Source organism: Brassica oleracea, chromosome C3, assembly GCF_000695525.1.
Source record: "Brassica oleracea var. oleracea cultivar TO1000 chromosome C3, BOL, whole genome shotgun sequence".
NCBI classification, from domain to species: Eukaryota; Viridiplantae; Streptophyta; class Magnoliopsida; order Brassicales; family Brassicaceae; genus Brassica; species Brassica oleracea.
The window spans coordinates 12,938,323-12,961,837 of NC_027750.1; the positions used below are offsets into that span (position 1 = coordinate 12,938,323).

Consider the following 23,515-nt stretch of genomic DNA (forward strand, 5'->3'; position numbering starts at 1 on the left):
TTCTTTTGTTCCGCATTTGTCGCTGCGCGGCGTGAGTTAACATAACACTTTTGATAAATAGCAACACATTTTACTATCTTCTTTTTGTTCTTTTACCATAATTTAAGCTGGGTGTACTCTTTAGCTAGCCCGTGATTTTGGATATCTATGTTACTTGATCGGTCTTTGGTACTTGAGAGCTACTTATTTGGGGATATTGATTTTGTTTTCAATAATGTTATGTTGTTTATTACTCCACTTGTCTTTTTTATCAGAGCCGTGCGAAAGATTTTTCATGCCATAGGCCAAACTAAAAAAATAATTTTGTTTATATAATTATTTTACAGTAAAATATTAAAATATAATAATTTGTAAGATATATTTTTATAAAATTAGAATTATTTTATGTTTCATTTGTAAAACAAAACTTGTAACATATAACTTTATTTTAGTCTAAATAATATTTATTCAAAAATTATATCATAAGGTTTACTCTGCAAAAAATGTTTACTTTAAAAATTTTAGGATAAATAATAATAGACTAAACAATTAATCACAATGATATCAATATTGTTTTGGGCTTAGGAATACTATATTTTTATTACAGTGAATATATAAAAAATAAACAATAATGGACAGAAATTAAATAAAAATAAAATGAGATATTGAAAGATATTATAGATATAATTGCAATTAATTGATTTTTAAACTCAAGTTTGACTATATCAAAGAAGTTTTAAGAACTGTAAGTTGTTATCTAGGTTCAAGTTATAACATTTTCCAAAAAGAGTTTTCATCAATGGATTATATAAAATAAAATTTTGAAATATGCCCCTTAAGTTTTATATAAAAATATTATGCCTTAAGCTAATGTTTCAAATTTTCATATGTAAGCACGGCACTGCTTCTTATATCAAAATATATTATACTAGGGGTTGTCTGCGCTTCACGCAAAATATTTTTTTATTATTCTTAAATATAATTTTTGGATGATGTGATTATGTGGTCAATATTTATTTGTGAAAAACATTATTTGATGTTTTATTATGTTATGTAGTAATAGGTAATAAGTTAATATATTATATGTTTTTAATAATGTGTTGTTGTACGTATAATACTACTTGTTAGTGGTGAAGTGAGTTTCTGAGGTAAAATATATTGAATTTCAATAACTTTGCCTTCAGGCATTTGTTGATTCTAAGATTAATGGCGTCAGAATTGTATTTTAATTTTTCACATTTTTTCACATTACTCTTTTTAGATGTTTTTTACACTCTCCCCCATATTTTGACCTTGAACCGTCACTATCTATATATTTCGTTTACCTCTCTGGTATGCAATGCTTCTCACAATCACTGAGAAAAGACTCACCTATGTGCTCTTGTTTTTCCTCACTTTTTTTTCTGTGAGATTATCTAGTATTTGTTATAGATCAGACATATTAGTTCCATGTTGTACGGTTGTTTCTTATGGCGTTGTATGTTATTTCGGTCAATATTGGTCCTCTTTTTCCTTAGATTTTGACTAAGGTTAGAAACTACATCTCGTTGGGTTGGGTCAGAGTTTAGTTGTCACTGATGTTGTTTTCCTCGTCGATGGTTTGTCGTCGATAGTCTTTGTTCGTCTTGGTTTTCAATATCTGGTTTTTTGTGATCTGACTTCTATGCTCTTTTTCATAGCTCGAAGATAGCTCCACAGTTTGTTGATCTCATTTTGTCTCTTTTTATCTCTTTGTTATCTTATCTCGTTGCACATTTCATCGCTGATCACGTCTCTGGTGGCTCTTCCTTTCGCCGTATTTGCTACTCCAGGTTTGGATAGTGTTTTTCTCTTTGTATGTTTTGTGCGTTTGGAAGGTTGTTTATGGTCTCAAGCTTAAGCTTTGGTTTCTCGGTGGTTGGCTTCCATTCCCCCAATCAGGTTGTTTATATTCTTCTCGTGCATTTCTTGGTGTAGGTGTGCGGAGTTAGTGTTTTGGAGTTTTGTTTTTTCAATTCAGAGTTTTGTGGTTCTTCGCTGGCATGGGCGCATTGTATGTGCTTGTTTAGTTTTTCAGGTGCTTCTTATCTCTTAGCTGGTGGATGTGCTTCTGGTGCTTTAGACATGCGTTTTTTTGTGTCATGGTGACTTTGTTCTTCCAATGATTATTCTTTCTCTGACCCGTTTTTTTAGTTTTTTGTGTTGCTGCTTGATCGCGATCCTTTGTGTTCCAAGAATTGTTTTGTCTCATATTTTATCTTTTTACCTTTTCCTGACATCTTCTTATTCTAGCCAAGACTTTCTATGGTAAGATGAGATATATTAAGTCTTCTTTGTTGATTTTTTTGCAGCTCCAAACCTTTATTGAATTAGTGTTACTATAGTATTTTGCTTTTTCTCTGTGACTGTGGAAGTTTTATGTTTAACTTATGTATTGCACTCTAATTTCTTCTTATTAGTTTGATCATTTTATATTTTTAATAGTTAGATAAATATATAATTTGTAAATTAAATAATAGAAAATGGTAAAAATAATAAAATAACAAAAATTTATGTTATTTTTAGTTGTGAATTAATTATATATTTCTATTATTTTGTTTATTTCTTTATTCATCTTGAATTTTAGTGAACAATAAAATAGATTATCAAACTGCATACGATAATAGTTAGTGTGAAAATGATTAGATAGTGTAAAGTTAGAAAGTAAGTACTTGGACAAATTGCAATAATCTAAAAAAAGAACCTAAAATGTAAAAATAAATACATGGATACCACGTGTTGAAAAACTTCTCTGCCACTTGTTAGATGAAGAAAAAAACCAACGTTATATATATAGATGTAGCAAATATTATTTTCATTTCCACTTATATGTCATTTTTAGGTTTTCGCACATACTAAAAATACTTAAATGTTCAGTTTTGCTTTTATTTAATTATTAAAATTTTATAAAATTAACTGTTTTTCATAATTTAAATAGATAGAAAAATAAAGTAATATAATAAAAATTGTTTTGAAATCATAAAGCAATACTTATTTTGTAACGGATCTTTTACTTTACAACAACACTCAGTTTAAAACGGAAAGAGGAGCAATTACAAGAGTCCATGACACATACCAAAGATTTCTACTTCAGAATATTGACCTTCTTGGCTTCGTTTAATTTCTCTCCACCAAATTAATTTGCACCCTAAGATTGTAAATTTATATGTTAAAGAAAAAGATTGTAAGTTTGCCAAGATCCACTTTACTCATCAGTATGTGTGTACTCTTCTAGCTCACTGTTTTCGTTGGATTCGGTAATTCTGCATTTTGATTCTTTAACAAGACCCAAGAGTCAAGTTGGGTATATTATGATTCCGACCAGAATCGACAACTCTGAGACCAAAAGGACAGACAAGTGACACTGGAGATATAAATATAATAATCTGACGAACATAAAAGCACCACTGATAAACCTATTTTTATCCATTATAGTAATAAAACATTTTATGTTTATATTTATATGTTTTGACTATATATATATTTTTTTTAAATAAGCTTATATTTATATAGGGTGAATTTGGTGAATATTCATATTGGATCCTAATATTAAGTTTATAGCCATACTACAGTGGAAAGTTTCCGATGGGACTAGTTACGTTATTGCCAGGAATAACCCTGTAAACGCGTGTACGTGGGGGAGAGGAGTGAAGTTAAAAACACATGTGCTTAATTTGAATCCGCATGTTGGGTTATGGAAAAACGCGGAGACAATACTATGCTATAATCTATGTAGTATAGTTAAGTTCTGCCACACACAAAATCACAACAATTGGTAACTGTGTATTCATAAAGAGCCCAAAATTATACAATATACCTATGCACGGGAACGAGACTACCCTATATTCAATGTAATATGCCCACATTTTAGTAAAAATCATATACGTACAAGTTTGTTTTGTTTCCACGTTTCTATGTGATGTTGCATAATGTTCCAATACATGTGTAGGAAGTGACTCAAACAAAGCTATACTATACGATATATGGTCTAGTTTAGGCAAGGAAGTCAGATCCTCAATACATGCATGCGTTCAAACAAATTGCACTGGCCTAATGTTATGACATGGATTGAAGCAATATAGACACACAGAAGAGAATGCAATTATTAAAGGTAAGCAATAACGTATTAACAGATATAAAACATTATTATTTTACGAACTGCGAAAGAAAAAAGAAAAGAAAAAAGAGGGACAAAGGAGAACGGAGGAAGGGTGGAAGGAGGAAAGAGGCCAGAGGCCAGAGGGGAGGAGGAAGAGAGGGAGGACGGAGAAGTGAAGGGAGGGGAGAGAGTAGTGGGAGCGGATGAAGAAGACAGAGTAAAAAAAAGAGTGAAAAAAGTGAGAAAAAAGAAAAAAAAAAGTAGTAGGGAGGAAGAATGTTATAATATATTATACTATATTTTAAATAGAATGATTTATTATATTAGTTACAATATATTAGAAATGATTGTATTGGTTGTTGGAAAAAAAATGCAATAAGAGAGAAATTTTATATTCATTTTAAATGTATGTAAAATGTTGTAAAAAGAAAATGTTAATTTTAAATTTTCACAAACCATTGTTTTCATAATGAAAATACAGATTCATCATAAAATATGAAATTTGTTATAAATATGGACTATTCTATAAAAGTAATATAGAATAGAAAATCTTTCTTGCTGAGATCAATTTACGCATTTTGTTGAAATTTTTTATATCAATTTAAAAAAAAAATTAGATATGGCATATATGAAAAAAAATATATATGTTTTTTCTTACTATTAATACTTAACTATAACTAATTAATTGAAGCCATACAGATCAAACAAAATCAGAGGAGAAAGAAGAAAAAGAAAAAAATAATTAGAAACCCAAATTAATCTAACTTTGTGATTGGTCGGGGACAGATAGTGTAATATTACACAAAATATACAGACTATTGTAGCCATATCATCGCTATGTGTATTACGTCAATTTATATTCTACAATGGACATGAGTCCAAATTTCCCGTTTATATATATTCTTGATAAAAAAAAAGTTTTTTTTGTCCCGTGAGATTATGTATTCAAACCATGATTGTCATTGATTTAATATATTCTTTATACTAGCTTTCATAAGTAATTGATTTGGTTGATGACCTTCCTTCTAGTTTAGGGTAATTCACTTGCATTTGGAGAGGACCCTCTAAACATGTCCACCTCTAATATTTTATCTTTATGTGTGTATATATGAATTTAAATAGCTGATATTCCATTTTTAAAAAGTTTACAACTTAAAATAAAGAGTAGTGTCGGCACAAAACTTTTAAATTAACTGAGACAAGTTTGACCTAGTAGAGCTATTTAGCATACAACAAACAACTTTATTCATTTTCAAGATTTATACTGATCTACTTCTCTCTACATTTATGTTAGGTATCAGTCATCTTGATACCTCTATTATAGTCTTTATACTGTGGTAGCAATTATCTTACGTTAATACTTAATAGTACTGTTACATTGATATGACATGATAACTAACTAAAAACGTATATAATAAAACTATCAAAGAAAATAAAAAAGTAGAGTTAGGAGTTAACAATTAAAGAAAAAATAAGAGATAATAAGAAAATAATTTTTCAAATGATAAACCATCAAAAAGGTTGTGAGAAAATATGGATTAACTGTTTAAATCTTTTTGAAAATATTAAATTTTAATTAAGTAATCACAATTATTATATATTAGTATTTTTAAGTGTAAATATACATACATGTGAGAAACTTTATCAATGAGTATTTTAGTGTTGTTGGTTCAATTGTAATGCACAGAGTTGATATCTTTGTGTGATGGAATTTTTTTTCTGTTACGATATGCTATTATTAAAATTAAAAATAAATTTTGTAAAGACTAAATTCAGATTTGGAAAAAATTATAGACTTTTAAGGGCATCCTTATTGAATGATTCTTAAATAGAGTTTGAAAGTGTTAACCAAGTTAGAGATATTCTCTTTAAAAAAAAAAAAAAAGTTAGAGATATTCTCAATAATGATGAGGGATCTTTTGTTTTGAAGATTTTTCAAAAAGATTGTTCGAGGCCGTTTTGATATTGAAAAGGCTTCCGGGCTATTAAATGAGGCTGGTATCCGACTCTGATTTGTACTCGGAGGTTCTTGCTTCGGGTCTTGTCCTGATGAAATCTTGTACGTGGTACTTGTCAACGGGCTTAATAAGAACGGACAATTTGTGAAAGCAAGCAATATGCCTGAGGAGATGAAGAAGAAAGATACGACTCCAAAAAATGCTTATTATCTACACTACGGTTACTGCAGGCTATTATAGAAAAGGGAATCTAGATGAGGCTTTTTAAACTTCATGTCCAGATGATTGAGAAAGGGTCTTAGACAATATGGGACTATATTTGATATACTCGTGAGTGTAAAAATTGAGAAACCTCATGCTGCTGCTAAGGTTAGAAGTAACTCAGATGCAAGGTAACTCCAGAAACATACTCTCTTCTGTTTCACATTTTCGGAGAAATATTCTGAGGTTTCAAAATATAAGATACTTTGATATTTTTAAATTACTTAAGTTTTATTAAAAATCGATCAACAAATTACATTTTACTGTATTATTTACGATTAATTAACTTATATTTAATTTATATTATTTAACAATATTATCTTTTAAAAAGTAAAAATTTTAATTCTTATGCATTGAAGCAAAACATCTTATACTAAAGAACGGATGGAGTATTAGTTTTTGTTTGAAAAGCAAAATCCAAGTTAAAGTTGGATCAAACATGCTGGACACAGAGAGCTGATCGAGACCTTACTTTCTTCGGGAATAATACGAACCGCCACCTCCTTGATGATAAACAAACCGGTGACGAGATCCACCACCTTTCCCACTTCCTTCACCAGTGCTACGAGTGTTTCCTCTGCTTCCACCAGGTATCCAATTCGAGGCTTGTGTCCCTAACCCATTAGCTTCCTCTTCGTCTCTCTCGTTGTACTCGAGCACTAACCTCTTTATATCTTGCTTCTCTTCCAAATCCGCAGCCTCTTTCTGTTTTGTGCTCTGCACTAGCGAGCAATCACTCGGGATAAGCATTTGTTTCGTTTGTTGTTTATTTCCTCTCTTCACTAGGACCTTTACTTGAACTTCTCTTGGCTCTCCATTCTCTTCATCCACGACTTCTTCACCGTTGTCACCTGTGACTCGCCCAAAATGGTGATGATCTTTTCCAGATCCTTCAAAAACACTCATTGGTATTGTCATGTTCAATGCTGGTCTACCACGCAATTCTAGCTTTCTTTGCTCTATGCTCTCCTGCACCCAGAAAACAGTTAACCATGTTCATGTTCATGTTAAGTTTCAAATGCCTTGGTTTTTCACATTCGGACCAAAAATAGATGCATCAATCTACAAAAACAAAAACAAAAAACAAATGTGAACTTGCCTGAAGTAAAGCCTTGAGTTCTTGATCAAAGTCTGCTTGCTCCTCAGGATCTACGGTTACTACCTTCTGCCTTACCCGAAATTCGTTATCATCATCAGATCCAGGTCCAACGCCATCTTCATAGTCATCCCCATCGTCACTATCAGATCCCCGTTCATGATTTCCATCATCCAACTCTTCATTCTGTCCATCTCGGACAGCAGAGCCACTACCAGAATCACTGTCGCTTTCTTCTTTGGGAGCTTCACCATTCTCTCCAATATTTTTTTCATTACTTTTACAGTTCAAAAACATGCCTGGACGCTTTGTATCTGAATGTCTTTCTACACTGACCTTGTCTGCAGCAGAAGCATGTTCACGCTCTTCCAGCTGAAGTATAGCTGCATTGATCTCATCAATAGTCGTGTAACGGGTCATATTGGGTCTCAAATTGGCAAAAAGATCCTGCGTTGAGACACTTTGTTCGGTTATAGATACCCTGAACCCTTACGTGAAAACTGAATCAACTTCTACAAAATCTACAACAGTTATAAAACTAACCTGCAAGTCAAATTCAATATCCAGAGGAAGATGACCTTTGCTCAGTGTGTATCTCTGGAAATGTACCAAAAACTGATCAAGCCTTTTCTTTGAAGAACCTCGATCAAAGTAGTGTCCACATGTTTCCAGAAGAATGATAACCATCCTGACACGGAAAAAATCTTCTGGCGGATCCAGCACCTCTTGCTAATATCATAAAATTATATACAACAGTCCATCAGTACAACAGAAGGAAGACTGAATATTACAACAGTCAATGAGGAATGTATAGGCTATAGCAGAAACTAAGCACGAGAAGAGAGACTAATGATTGTAATTTTTCGAATGCCAAACCACACAGGCACACACAGCACAGGCATTTAGAACTCGGCAAAGGGTTATAATCTGAAATGTCTGAGGCTCACTTACCTCTGAAGTACCATGACCATATGAAAGAGTTAAGTAAAGCGTCTCGAATATCACAGACGAATCTACGTGCTCGTAGTTGTACAGCTCCCCTAAGAATCTCATATGGGCCAGACGCTTCTGTTGTGCCCCATATTCATTCAACTCAAGCCCAACCCTTATCTCCTCCAGTACCTTCAAATGAAAACAAATTATCATGTTACTTAAAAAACAGACGTGGACCACGTGGTACTAAGCCGCGGACAACAAGCAATACTTTTAAAGAAAATGTTAGATAAATAAGCCCATACAAAGTTATAGATAAATTTAAGCGAAACATGTAAACATCATTCCTGAGCCGACTTAACCAAGGAACAAAACACACTAAGCACCATATTTTATGATACGAAAGCATCTCCACACACTCTTCAGATCTGATACATCATCGAACCCAGACCTATAGGCACGGTCCTCCAAACCAATTTCAACAGAACACTTATTTCAGGCTTTACTGATGCGTAGAAGCTCACATAAGAAACAACATCATTCCAACTTGAACGCAAATTTCATTTCTATTGACTAAAAGGGGAGCTTAATATCTTAGACCTTTTCACTGGTGCACAGAATCAGAAACAAATGCCTATAATATACCACTACTTTTCGGGTTATAACTACACACTAAGAGAACAAGCTACATATCTTGTAGAATCAAAACCTTGCACACAATTCAATTCCCCAAGTTGAAGTAAGAAAATCAGAATGTTTTGTCAAGAGTCAAGAGGGCCATTTATGCAACACCATCTAAGGTAATAGTTATATGACTTTTGGGAACCAATTTGTACATAGATCCCCGAGACCGATGCACCTTCCTCAAGTAAAACTCAGAAACTTCTGACTTTTAAGAAGTTAACTTGCAGGATTAAGAGATTTGGGCAGCACAAAATCCACATGTATTAGTATATATATAAGATTCAGTAAAAGGAACACACCTCATCAACAATAGCCACCGCAAACTCCTCATGATGGCGGCTCAATCCAGAAGTCAGGGAAGCAATTAAGTGAATCTGACCATACTTTCCCTTGTGAACCTTCATAAAACACTTTAAGATGTATTGCTCACATTCACTCCATGGCAACTTCCGCAGTTGCTTCAGTACATTCGTAATGGAATCTTTGTCAAGATCTGAGAATAGCAATTTTCGAATATACTGCGGAAATTTGAAAAGAAGTGTAAGAAAAACCAAAGTGGCCAATACAATTGAGCAACGAAATATAATAAGAATTAAGAAACATAAAGGACAATATAGTTAGAAATTAGTAAATACCTGATGCAATGGTGGACGAGCTTTAGAGATTCGTGCTGATCTTTCAGGTGGTTTACAAAGGTAGTAGGCATTTTCCACAAGAGTGCTTTGACGAGGATCTAAGTTCTTGACATTTTTCAGGCGCATCAATATGTCCAGCATATTAGTCATCCTGAGCGTGGTCTCGGGAGACCGATAAAGGAAACGGCCACATGTCTCCAGAAGATTGCAAGCAACATCAATGTTATGATGAGTAAAATCATCTAAGCAAGCCTGCAATAAAAAGGGAAGTGAACATTTTATACAGTTGAATGGCTCGAGTTTTGTCAGAGATGATAGAAATCAAAATCCCCATGCAATTACTTTTTCATCTCCTGTAAGTGATTCAAGTGAAAATTACCAAATGTATATACTAGAAACGTGTCTAACGTATGTTCAGAGAATTCAAGAAAATAAACATCTCTATAAAATGCATGTGTTGATGGATGAGCATTATACCTTCAAACAACTGAATACAAGCCCAGAAGGCACAATTTTAAACTTGCAGAGTTCTCCAATAAATCTGATGTTCCGGATTTTTGATTCGATATTCATTTGGTCCTGCACAAAATTCAATTTGCAACTTCATAAGACAGTATATTATCAACTTTGAGGAGCGTTTGTAATGGAAGGTTGGAAGCCAAACTGAGAACAGATGCATTAATATCAACAGAGTGAATTTGACTTCACTCTGCTCGAAGAAAAAAAGTGCAGTTCCAGTCAAATGTCTGAAAGAAGATATAATTACTTAACAAAGACAATGCAACACATCTAGCTTACCTTTTTATGGACTAGATAATTGAACTCCTCCTCCAACATCTGCACAAGCGTAGAAGGGATGTCTTTCATGCACGTTGCTAGTGTTGCAATCATACGCGAATAGTATGCTAGCAACTCCAGAGATGTCCTAGGGACATTAAATAACGCTTTGACAAGTTTTTTTCTGTTTGTCTTGGAATTCAAATAACAATATTCCACCTGGAAAGAAAAACATAGAAGTGAATAATAGAGCAAAAAAAGACGTTCAACCAAAACGACATCAAATAGAAAACCATTTCAAAAACTCTTACCGTTAACTGGTCAATAAGATCACGGCTTACGCAACCAGGAAGTCGCTGTAACAATCTTTCGAAGTTTGCCACGTCAAGGCTCTTGCCTTTCTCCTTCTCATTTTCCAATTTCTTGTCACTATCCTTTTCTTTCCCTTTTTCCTTCTTAGCACCCTTAGCCTTTTCCTTGTCTACGTCATCCTTCTCTTTTGGCTGCTCAGTAATTGAGACATCAGCCATATTACCAGAATCAGCAGGAAACTCTGTTGTGTCTTCAGCTGTTTGTTGACTTTCGACAACTTCAGAGCTAGACTCCTACAACCAATCACAACAGGGAATGAAATCCGAAGTGCTGGATTTATAGAAAACTATGCCCAGCACGAAACCTTTCGAGCATGTCTATTGATCACTACGTATTAAAAAGGAACACCATTCACGTTCTCACATAGCAGCAACAGTTTCTTATATCCTAAGAGGAAAAGAGTGAGAATAAAATGTAGTGTCATCCACTCACAGATGATTTGTTTTTTGTCTTTGCAGGCTCCACTTCTCCCAACAAGACTGCTGGAACAAATGCCCTAGAGAAACAACGAAGATGACATAAGCAACTAAAAGAGAAGAATAAACGCTACAATGAGCTAGATAAGCCAGACTCTTTCAAGAAAATTGAAGTTTTGTGAGTGCCACTTGAAAACAACACATTCTCCCACAAATTTGTTTCTTAGGACCACAAATAAGAACTGACCTCAGATCAGGCAAGCACTCATAAAATGTCTTGGTCTCTTCATCGTCCCAAACAGGTTCGGGGACAGATGTATCTTTTACAGCACCAGACGATGAGGCTTCGTCCCCTGCTGTGAGCCTAGTTGTACCATCCTCTGGCATAATAGGAGGCTGCATATCAAGTGCTTCAGCCAAACTGCAACATGATATACGATACATTACTAAGTATGCAGAGGTTATAGATGAGAAAACAACTTTTTTGTTTTGTAACTAATATTTATCCTAGGCAAATAGCCTCTGAATATTGAAACTGTAGATGTTCCTTTACCAGATAACCCATTCCAGTCAAAGATATGGGATGAAAGGATAAACACCATAAATCTAAGATCACTTTCAGAGATTCATTACACATATCATAGGGTTCTAGTGAATCGGTATGTCATGATCAATACAAAGGTTTGGCAAACGAACTGACGCTGAACAATGACATTTTATGTTTTACACTACAATGACGGCAAAAGGATGCTAATTACTTCAAGAATATATCAGACAGTACTAAGAGCTTAACAATAATAGCATGGGTTATAAGTATACTGTTACTGACGGATTAAATGACAAAAATTATGATTTATGATCTAAGCTTTTCTGCAATCAACTCCACTACAGCTAGACCCAATGAGTACAGGAAAACCCAGTTGAGTTATAAGAATGATCAACTTACGAGGAGATATTTCGATAGAGATGGTCATATGATTTCCTCAGCTTTTCATATGACGATGCACTGTCTTCACTAAGCTCCCCTTTAGCATTTACCAGCTTTGCATTTTCTTTTTCCATTTGTTGAAGTGACTGTAAAAAATATATATAATGAAGGTACTACAGAAAAAGGAGAACGGAAAAGAAAAGGAGAAAGTACTTCAATTTCAAAAAAGAAAGATATCTATAAAAGTTCCTGCACATGTGCAAACAAATAAATATCTAACCTTGTGCTCAGACTGAAGCAACTCTGCCAGAGCATCATAATATGTGTTGAAAGCTTTCTTAAAATTCTTTTTCTGTTCTGCAGTGACGCCGAGCCCCTTAAAAAACTAGAGTAACCTTTAGTCAGATTTAGTTCTATACGGAAAGATATACATTAATAGAGGAGCTGGGGGGTGGCACAGATAAGAGCTCCTCAAATACTGGGCATAAAAATTCAACTGATACTGAAACCTACTTACATCTTCGTCTTGTCCAGATATGGGAAGCCCAAGAAAAACTCTTCCTTGCCTAGCAAAACCGGCAAGAAGTGTCAAATTTGTCTGGGTCGTATCTCGATCTTTCATGTGTTCAGCACTGGTAAGGTCCTTAATAATACTGATGAAGATGTTACTATCTTCTATTACTCCAACATAGTAGAGCTCCAAAAGAAGTTTTAGGGTACTGCGCTTTTTCATGGCCTTTGAGTTTCTGTCTGCGTCTACGTCTTCGGCGGATTTTCCAGGAAGGAAGACTTTCAAGAGCCCTTGTGTTAGACTAGGAGAGAACTCTTTATACCTCTGATGAAGTAGTGAGCATATCTGTCAGAAAACATGGATATCAGCTACAGTTCAAGGCCTTAGAAAAAAAGTGAGTATCCTCTGACGCTACTCTATTATGTCCCATGATAAATAACAAAGTCAAAAGAGACCCGTAATCATCTAAACTGAGAGAACAAGGTCTCTTTCCACATAAACCTAGACCCGGGTAAGAGGATTGACATTCAAAGCAGTCTAATGAATTAATAACTACTGACACAAAGATAACAACTATAAAAATCTCAATGAGAGATATTGATCACAAGAGATACATGATTAGAATAAGAAAAACGACCCCTAACCGAAAAAGAAAACAAGGTAGAAGATAGGAAACAGCAAGGCCAACCTGGACAGCTGCTTGTATATCTGAGCTTTTGAGCTTGGCCTCACAAATGGCAGTAACAGCTTCACTAACGAATTTGCTAAGGTTTACACTTCGCAGATCATCCATGAGCCCTTCACGCTGCTCCTCGTTGATCTGCTTCAACTTCTTGATAACTGCTGTATTGCGCTTGATACTAGAATCCAGAGTCCTAAGATACGCCGAATCTGCAACGTGAAGGACGCAGTCTCAGCAACAACTCAGTAACAAAGACAACGGTTGCTATTACAAGTTTACAAATTTAAGCACTAAACCATTGACAGAATCACATCTATGAATCACAACACTACTCTTTTAAAATAAAATTTTCAGAAAGAAAAAACACAAACCAGGTCGTTCAGGATTGAGATTGTTTTGACGAAGAGCCATCTTAGCTTCGATTGACTTCTTAATCTCCTCAAGACGAGCAAGAGCTTCCTTCTGCAATCAACAAGGAAAGAGAGATGATTATTTCAATTTGGTGAAGCAAAGACCAATCCGTAATCTGGGAGATCGAAATCAAACCTCGTCGTCTTGTTTCTCGCGGTTGCTTTCCTCCTCTTGATGATGATCCATTAGGGTTCGAGATCGATAAACCACTGACGGAAGAAATCTGGAGGCCAGTGATCGGTTTTAGTTTCGAATCGGAGTTAAAAAAGGGTTATTGAGAATTGAGATATTGGTTCCCAAAACGGGTCAAGAAGACCCGATCTCTTCGGGTTGTTAGCCCAAATCCATAGGATTGAATTAGTAATTGTAATTGAATAAAGGGACCAAAATGCAAAAACCAATAAAGTGAATTTCACTATTTTAATGGTTACATTACATCTCCTAATATATTTTACTCCCTCTGTTCCTTATAGATCCATTTTTTAGAAAAAAAATTTGTTTTAAAAAGATACATTTTTTACATTTTCAAGACATTAATTAATGAAAAATTGTACTTTTCAAAAAATACAATTGTGTTTAATAAAATTTCATTGGTTAAAAGTTATTGAAAATAGTTAATTAAGGAAAATAATGTATTGGAAAATACAATTTTAAATGTTTTCTTAATAAGTGTGAAAAAACTATAACATAGATCTTTTAGGAACGGAGGGAGTAGCTTTTTAAAAATTATACTAGTCCATCATTTTGAATGAAGATTTTATTAATAGAAATTCTCTAGTATAGCATTTTTTAAGTTTTTATCATAAAATAGTTTTCAATGAAAAAAAGACCAAAATAAGTTTTATTAAACGATAAAAATAAGTTTAATGTTAAATATTTAGGAAGCTAACAGTCATCACAACATTGTTTTTTTAGATGAATGGACTTGGTAACAATCAGAAATATAAACACTTTAATTTATACATGTTCATTCACATATTAACATACTTTGACTGCGTGAGCTTACAATGCTGCACATGCTCATATGTATTCAAGATTGATATCACTTTATAACACTCTAACCGGCAACCACCTCCCTTCATGAACCACATCGTTATCGTTCACTATCAAACTGGAATCACATATTCACTATAGTCGTAAGATTTGTAATCAATATATTATACTTCTGATGTATATAGAATAGGCTCACACACACACACATATATATGAATTACACGGAGATTATATGTCAATAGCTCATGAATAAACACACCTTAAAGCTTTTATACCTTTGATAAAAAAAACAAAAAAAGCTTTATACAATGAAACATCATTTATATACATGAACTTATTGCATACAAAGCCATATTATGTAACAAATGGCTGGTATATACAAACATTTACACCATAGAAAATATATACGAACATGTTTATTCAAAGTTACCCGATATAAGCTTACAATACTAATATCAACTAGCTACTGCTTAAAATTATACTCAGAAATATAGTTACAACAACAATTATGTATTTGGTAGTTTCAGAAGTAATTATAAAATCAATTATTATTCGGGTCACAAGTTTTTCATTTACAAGAAATTAATGTCGTAATCTCAACCCCCACGACATTTTTCGCCCTTTTCACAACCTGGTGTGTATGGGTTAGCCTGACCTTCACATGCTCCCGGGGCACAACCCTTGCGGTCTGTGGCCATAGCTACACTCCCTATATTTGTAGCTTCAGTTGTGCTCATAACAATACATATAATGGCTACAAGAGCCAGTGATTTAACAATTATTTAGGATAAATCTTTTTAATATTTATTTAGAATAGTTTATTGTTTTCTAATGAACATTCATGCGGTTTTATAGTGGGAATTTTTATTTGCTAAATAGAAAATATTTATAATGGGTTTGGTTAGCCGTAATCTTTTATATTTTGCTGGTTTTACGCATTGGATGGTCAACCACACTTATTTAGTTATGTATAAAAATAGTGAAATCATATTTGTCGATATAAATTATTTTTTTTTTAAAATACTTCCATTCAAGAGATTTTTATTTTCTTAGCACATTTTTGTGGAGGTAAAAAACGATTTATAAATAAATGAGAGATTTGTATTTAGGATTTAGTTAGATCAAATAAATGGTTTCTCAATTAGTCCAAATAATGTATTGTTTTTCAAATAAAAATGCTTTTTCATATATAGCATAACTTTGTTGATTCTGGTCCACTATGGATTGTTCAATATCAATTTTTCTTCTTCTTTTCTTTTAATTAATACTTCTTTTGTCTTTCCTTTGACAACTATTTTCCATTGACAACTATGAGCATTATCAAAAGGCAATGCCACTTAACTACCACTTCCCCCGGCATATTAGCTTAATAATATGACATCATTTTAACGATATATATGTAGATGTAATATATTTAGGGAGCTAACAACCATCACAATATTTGATGTTTTTAGATGAGCGGACTTAGTAAAAACAGCAATACAAACACTTAATCAATGGCATAAGCAGTGTATAAGGAGGGGGTGGACTGACCGCATTAAAATTTTAGAATTTATTTAATTTTTAGTTAAATACTTAAACTTGACCCCAACCCAAAAATATTCATTTATTAAATATAATTCAATTCTAATAAAAAATATTCACAATACTAAAATATTAGTATTGCAAATTAATAACAATTCTTATAAAAAGAATATTCACACCACTAAAATAAATAGCATCACTAAATATTTTTGTAAGATTAGGTTTTCTTCTGTTTCTAGCTTCATTCGCAGGTGGTGAAACTGCCAACGCACTTGATTATTAAACATATGTGTTCGCATTTTCATGCAGAGCAAAAGTCCGTTACTTTGATGGTGTGAGCTTAAAATGTTTTACATGTTCATGTGTATACGAGTTTGACATCACTTATCATTTGAATACACAAATAGAGAAAGCGTCTATCCATGGCTGCATTTCCCCTTAATAATTAGTCTTGGACTCTTTCATTGATCCGGGATATCCCAGGTTAATCAAAAAAAAATATTTTTTAAAATTTTACTTCGGACCCATAAATGAATATGGACACTCGATAATCGTATTTTTATATCACTTATTCATTCTAACCGGCGACATTTTCCATTCATAAACCACATTGTTATCAATTCACTTTCAAACTAGAATCACATGATTATTAACTATGTTGAACAAATCGTACAATTTGAATTCATCATGATCATTTTTGTATGTGTTTTCTATTGTATGGATAGTTACAAAAAAAAATTCACCACTTGGGATTAAATTTCATAATAAATACTTTATTATTTTTAAAATTTGAATCCATCATGATCATTAACTACTATCCCGCGCCTTGCACGGAATGAACATTTTATATACATATTATTTTTATTATTATTATTTGTTTAACGTTTTATACATAATAAGAAACAAATTAATAAATAGATATTGAATAACTGAAAACTATTAAATGTTATGTATATATTTGAATTGACACAAATACATATATTAAAGAAATCACTTCTGTTTATTTACAATCATTTTGGTAAGTAAATTTAAACAATGATTTTCTCTATTTTGTATTGCATGTAATTAAATTTAAATAATATTAACATATACATATAGTATATTTTTAATATGACTATCTATTAAATAAAACTTCCTAATCATATGCTTTTATGGTCATTTATATTTTCTTAACAAAAAATTTAAATCATTAATAACAAAACTTTTAGTGTGGGAGTTTTAATATTTTAATAATATATAATCTTTCTTGAAATTCAATGCAAATTTCGAAATTAAAATATTAAGATCTCATTACTTGTTCAATGCAAAATTTTAAATTAAAATATTTATGTATTTTTATACGGTATATACTATATAGTTTAATATATATATATTAATCTAAATATCTATTAAATCTGATTTTTACTCATATGGTTTTATAATCATTTGAAATCTCCTTATAACAAAAATTTAAACTATAGATTACACAAAATTCAGTGTGATACTTTTAACAATTTGGGAAAATTGCCAAATATGACTCAAAATTTGATGCAAACCTATACCCAAATTTGAATCAAATGCAAAACTAACATAAAAGCCTTGTGAGAATACACCCAACCACTTGTGACCAAACAAAAAAAAATTATTTTTACGAATATAGCCCCGTTAAATCGTCTGAGTCTTCTAAGATACCGGACGACTTTCATGTAAGTCGTCTGGTGTTGTTGATCTTAAAAATAATTTATAAATTGTTTAAAAAATATTTTGATAAGTGAAAAATTAAAATCATGTAATTATAAACAGTTTTAGGTGATATAAATTAAGATATAATAAAATTGAATACTTTTCAACATAGATGAGTGAAAGTAGTTAATCATGATATTCTTTGGTTTAGGGTTTGGCAACATATGTTGTAGTATTGTATGTATTCTTAGGGTTAGATTTTGGAAAGATTAAATTTTTTTTTTTGAAAAATTAAATTTTTACCTATATGTGTTTATTTAGGTGTATAGTTAACACTTTTTAAGTTTAATTTGATTTTATGAAGTGTTTAGTTAGTTAATTTAGTTTAGAGGTTATATTTAGGGTCTAGACGACTTACTTGTCTTCTATTTTATCTTTCCGCTAAAAATATTTTAGTTTCCCGCAAAAAATATTTTAGTTTCCCACTAAAAATATTGAAGTCTTCTATTAGACGTAATTGGATTTTTTGTCTCCCTATATAAAGAAAAATTTATACATTCTCTCTCCTCCTCTCAAATGGCTGCAACAAAAATGTAATGTTTCTCATTCTAAAACTCTTCAACCTCTCTCTAATCTCTTTGAACTTATAAACATCAAACTTTATATCAATTTATTATTTTTGTCTCATGTCTTTATCACTAATTTATCTTTTTTTTCAAGTTTTTCATCACATGGTTCTCATCTTACACTCATTTGAAGGTAGAACTATTAACTTTAGATATGTATTTTTGGGTGTTCTATAAAGGTAAATCTATCTAATATTTCACTCATTTTCTCTGTTTTTAAGTCATTTGAACGTTTTTGGATATGCAGGTTTTTCAGATCTGGATTTGGATATGCAGGTTTTTCAGATCTGGAAGACTTCTGGGCTAGAAGACTTCCAGATGACTTCCAGGCAGTCTTCTGACGGAGTCTTCTCTCATGTCTCCCTTTCATAACAGATCTAAGTGTTTTGGTAAGTTTTTGTCTGATTTTTCTTCATTTGGTAACCTCATGTTGAATAAAGTTCATACCTTTTCCCAAACTAAAAACTCTCCAAACCCACTCTAATCTCTTTGACTTGAAAACACAAAACTTTATATGAATTTTTCATTTTTATCTCATGTCTTTGTCACTAATCTATATTTTTGTTACATGTTTTTAATCAGATGGTTCTCATTTCTACTTGGATATGTACTTTGTGTGTTATATAAAAGTATATCTATCTAATTTTTCACTCATTTTCTATGTTTTTAAGCCATTTGAACGTTTTTTATATGATATGTATGTTTTTCAGATCTGGATCAGACTTTGGAATACTTATGGGAAGTATTCTCGGAAGTCTTCTAAAATATAATGCGCTAGAAGACTTCCAGGAAGTCGTCCAGACGACTTCAAGGAAGTCTTCCAGACGACTTCAAGGAAGTCTTCCAGACGACTTCAAGGAAGTCTTCCAGACGACTTCAAGGAAGTCTTCCAGACGACTTCAAGGAAGTCTTCCAGACGACTTCAAGGAAGTCTTCCAGACGACTTCAAGGAAGTCTTCCAGACGACTTCAAGGAAGTCTTCCAGACGACTTCAAGGAAGTCTTCCAGACGACTTCAAGGAAGTCTTCCAGACGACTTCAAGGAAGTCTTCCAGACGACTTCAAGGAAGTCTTCCAGACGACTTCAAGGAAGTCTTCCAGACGACTTCAAGGAAGTCTTCCAGACGACTTCAAGGAAGTCTTCCAGACGACTTCAAGGAAGTCTTCCAGACGACTTCAAGGAAGTCTTCCAGACGACTTCAAGGAAGTCTTCCAGACGACTTCAAGGAAGTCTTCCAGACGACTTCTAGAAAGTCTTCTGATGGAGTCTTCTTCCATACTGAGTGGAGTCTACGCTTGTCTTTGCAGAGGAATGATCTATAATAGTTTTGTTTGTGGTCTGTTTTGTGATTCTTTTAGTTGTGACTGTTTTTGTAAATTTGAAGAGATATTAATGAAAAAAATTGGTAAATATGTTCATTTTCCACAATATTATCCTGCCAAAATTACTTAACATAATTGAAGCTATTGATACAACTTCAATAACAAAACACAATAACACAAAAAAATAATCAAATTTATTACAACTAAGGGAGAAGAATTCTCAAGAAAACTTAGTCAAATTCACAAAAGATAAAACATTACATAAGTTCAAAGGTAGAACACTTTCATTAGATACATAAGTAAAAAGTATATCTTATGATCTAAAAAGACACATTAAACCTTGTTACTTGATATTCCTGAAGTTACTTAACACTTTTAAAAATTAAATAAACATATCTTAAAGTTATTTAACAAATTTACAAAAACTAAGCATGAATGTTGGTAACCTCATAAATATCACCAATTAAGTTATAAATTTCATTCATTAGCCCCAATATTGACTAATATACATGAATTAACAAAGAAAAATTTAAAAAGTATTTATAGTTTTAGAGAAAATGAAAGTTTATTAAACATTGACGCATACGACTTCCACGGAGGTCGTCTGGTAGACTTTTAGGAAGTCGTTCATTTATGTTAGTTTTGCAATTCATTTTTAACCGAGACGACTTACATGGAAGTCGTCCATCTTTGTTTGTTAAAAAAATTTTTTGAGATGACTTCTATGTAAGTCGTCTAGGGAAAACAGCTTAGTTTTGCATTTAACCGAATTGTGTCAGAAATTTGATTTTTTTTGGACGACTTATACATAAGTCGTCCAGTAGAAAATTAAAAAATCAATATTTTGTTATACCTAGATGACTTGCATGTATGTCGTCTCAGATTAGTTTTGCAATTTAAAAATAAAATAAAAAATATTATTTTTTTCTAGATGACTTACACGGAAGTCGTCCGTCCGACGACTTACATGGAAGTCGTCCAAGATAAGCAAGGTCTGATCAGAATCTCGGAATAAAATCATGGACGACTTTCGTGTAAGTCGTCTGATGGACGACTTTCGTGTAAGTCGTCTGATGGACGACTTCCGTGTAAGTCGTCTGGACAAAAATATTTTTTTGTTTAATTTTTCAATTGCAAAACTAACCTGAGACGACTTACATGGAAATCGTATAGGTATAACAAAATATAGATTTTTTAATTTTCGTCGTCCAGGAAAAGTCAAATTTCTGACACAATCCGGTCAAATGCAAAACTAACCCGTTTACCTTAGACGACTAACATGGAAGTCGTCTCGAATTTTTTTTTTAACAAAAAAAGATGGACTACTTCCATGTAAGTCGTCTAGAAAAACACACTTAAAAGTCAATTGCAAAACTAACCTCTGCATTGACCAAAAGACTTCCATGTAAGTCGTCTATAGCCAGGCGACTTACCCGAAAGTCGTCTGGATAAACAGATCTGGAAAAAAAAACTAATTTCATAGTTTCAACTAGTGAGATAACTTGTTTAGCACACAAAAGTCTTCTCCAAGCACCCAGAATCTCAATCAAAAGTGATCCACCAAGAATCAAAAGTGATCCACCAAGAATCGTAAACTTCAATGGCTCTATGAACCATAAAAAAATTTAGAATCAAAATTTTGAGTTTTTTTTTGATGAATATGAAGAGAAAGTGAAAGAGATGTTGTTTTTAGTTCATAAGAATTGACAAAGAATGAGTGCAAATCAATTTAAGGTGCATTAAGAGCTTCAAATTGGTTGTTCATGGCGGTCAGTGTATTGATGGCAATATCAATCTTGTAAATACTTGAAGATGATGAGGTTGAAAGAGTAAAAATGTCATTTTCGAAAAGAAAAAAAACTAATGGCATTTTCGTGAATAATATGAACTTGTGGGTGAATAGGGCAAAAAAACATGGGTTAATTTTAGGTTGATTTTGAGTTTTGAGTCAATTTTGCAAATAGCCCTAACAATTTTCCTAATTTATAGTCATTTTTTTAATTCAAAATATAGCATATACAAAAAAATTTAATTTTTATTATATGATTAACATGATTGTTTAATTTATTTAGTAATATAACATTAAACAAAAAATAATAGAGGATATGTAAATTGTTATCAAATTTTGACTATTAAAATTATTAGTTGTCAAATATATATTATATTCACTTTTGGTAATTTCGTAATTTTATTTAAGAAAATGATGAAAAGTATTAATTATAGATTATTAATTAATTTATGGTTAGTTTAATGAGAAATATATAATATATTAGGGGAGATCCGTCCTACGGGTAGGGTACGATAGTTTGTTCATATTATTTGTAAGGTTGTGTGTTAGTCGTTTGTGCAGATTCATGTTTGAGCCCAATTTCTCTTGATATAATTGAATCCAATTTTTTTTCATTACTTATATATAGTTTTCTTCTACCACCAGAATTTTCCTAGGAAATAAAATATTTGTTGAATGGAAATAAAATAATTTTAATTTCTATTTACAACAGTCAAAAATGATGCTTACACTATTTTTATACAAAACTAACAAGTGTGGTTCACCATCCAATTCGTAAAACCAACAAAATATTCAAAGGTTACGGCTAACCAAACCCATTAACACTCTTTATTTAGCATATAAAAATTCACACTATAAATCGCACGAGTGTTCATTAGCAAAAAAGCAAATTATCCTAAGCAAAATGGTTATATCCAAGAAAACAATTGTTCTATCATTGGCTCTTATAGCCATTATGTGTATCGTCATGACCACAACTGAAGCCACACACACAGGGAGCGGACATAAGGACAAAGATCACCACCACAAGAGTTGTGCCTCGGGAACATGCAAGACAGGAGGTGATGATGAACCATTTAACCCGGGTTGTGAACCTGGTAGTGGTAGAAGATGTCGCGCGGGTTGAGATTACGAGATTTTCTCTCTGGGAAATAAATAAGAATTAAATTTTCAATTACTTTCTAAAACTACTAAATACATAATAATTGTAACTAATATTTATAAGAATAATTTGTTTACGTAATAGCTAGCAGATATTAGTATTGCAAGCTTATATCGGCTAACTTGGTATTAAAATGTTTGTATTATACCAGCCATTTTGTTATAATATAGCTTTGCATGTAATAAATTCATATATATATATATATATATGTGATGTTTTTTGTTGTATACATCTGTTGTATACTTCTCTCTTTTTTTCTCTTCCTACTTCTCTCTTTCCCTCTCTCTAAATTTAATTTCCCTTTTATTATTCCACCAATAAGTCCTTATATCAAACAACATGTTTTTTTTTCTGGGTACAGTTAAACCAAATTTTATATCGTTTTCAAAGAAAAAAGTTGTTGTTCTTCTTCTTCTAAAATCAAACACATGTCATTTCTATTCTAAAAACAAAATCCAAAAATCAAATTTTAATTTAATTTAAGAATTTTGTTTGAGGATTTTAAGCCATATATAATTATTTGAATATTTTTACAATGTATTAAGTTTTAATCACATTTCCAATACACACTTAATACTCCCTCTGCTTCAAAATACATGAAGTTTTAGATTGGACACAACTATTACGAAACTTTTTTTTATCTAAAAAGTATCATTAAAATATAAATTAAAAATTAT

General features: G+C 32.2%; 1 protein-coding gene across 1 annotated transcript; it reads right to left on the reverse strand.

Moving 5' to 3' along the window:
* Window positions 1-6,644: 6,644 nt before the first annotated feature.
* On the reverse strand, window positions 6,645-14,036 carry LOC106335178 (regulator of nonsense transcripts UPF2). The gene is made up of 17 exons (XM_013773624.1): window positions 13,896-14,036; window positions 13,721-13,811; window positions 13,356-13,558; window positions 12,674-13,012; window positions 12,437-12,541; window positions 12,175-12,302; window positions 11,476-11,649; window positions 11,245-11,308; window positions 10,752-11,045; window positions 10,462-10,659; window positions 10,141-10,242; window positions 9,664-9,915; window positions 9,328-9,546; window positions 8,363-8,533; window positions 7,955-8,140; window positions 7,415-7,858; window positions 6,645-7,284 (listed from the first exon to the last, which is right to left on the reverse strand). The coding sequence occupies exons 1-17, from the start codon at window positions 13,944-13,946 to the stop codon at window positions 6,784-6,786; spliced, it is 3,522 nt and encodes a 1,173-aa protein (XP_013629078.1). The 5' UTR covers window positions 13,947-14,036; the 3' UTR covers window positions 6,645-6,783.
* Between the last annotated feature and the right edge of the window lie 9,479 nt (window positions 14,037-23,515).

Coding starts and splice junctions, on each gene's coding strand:
- LOC106335178 (XM_013773624.1), bottom strand. CDS start 13,946: ATGGATCATCATCAAGAGGAGGAAAGCAACCGCGAGAAACAAGACGAC. Junction 13,812..13,895: donor GCGAGAAACAAGACGACGAG/GTTTGATTTCGA, acceptor TGTTGATTGCAG/AAGGAAGCTCTTGCTCGTCT. Junction 7,285..7,414: donor AACTCAAGGCTTTACTTCAG/GCAAGTTCACAT, acceptor TTCTGGGTGCAG/GAGAGCATAGAGCAAAGAAA.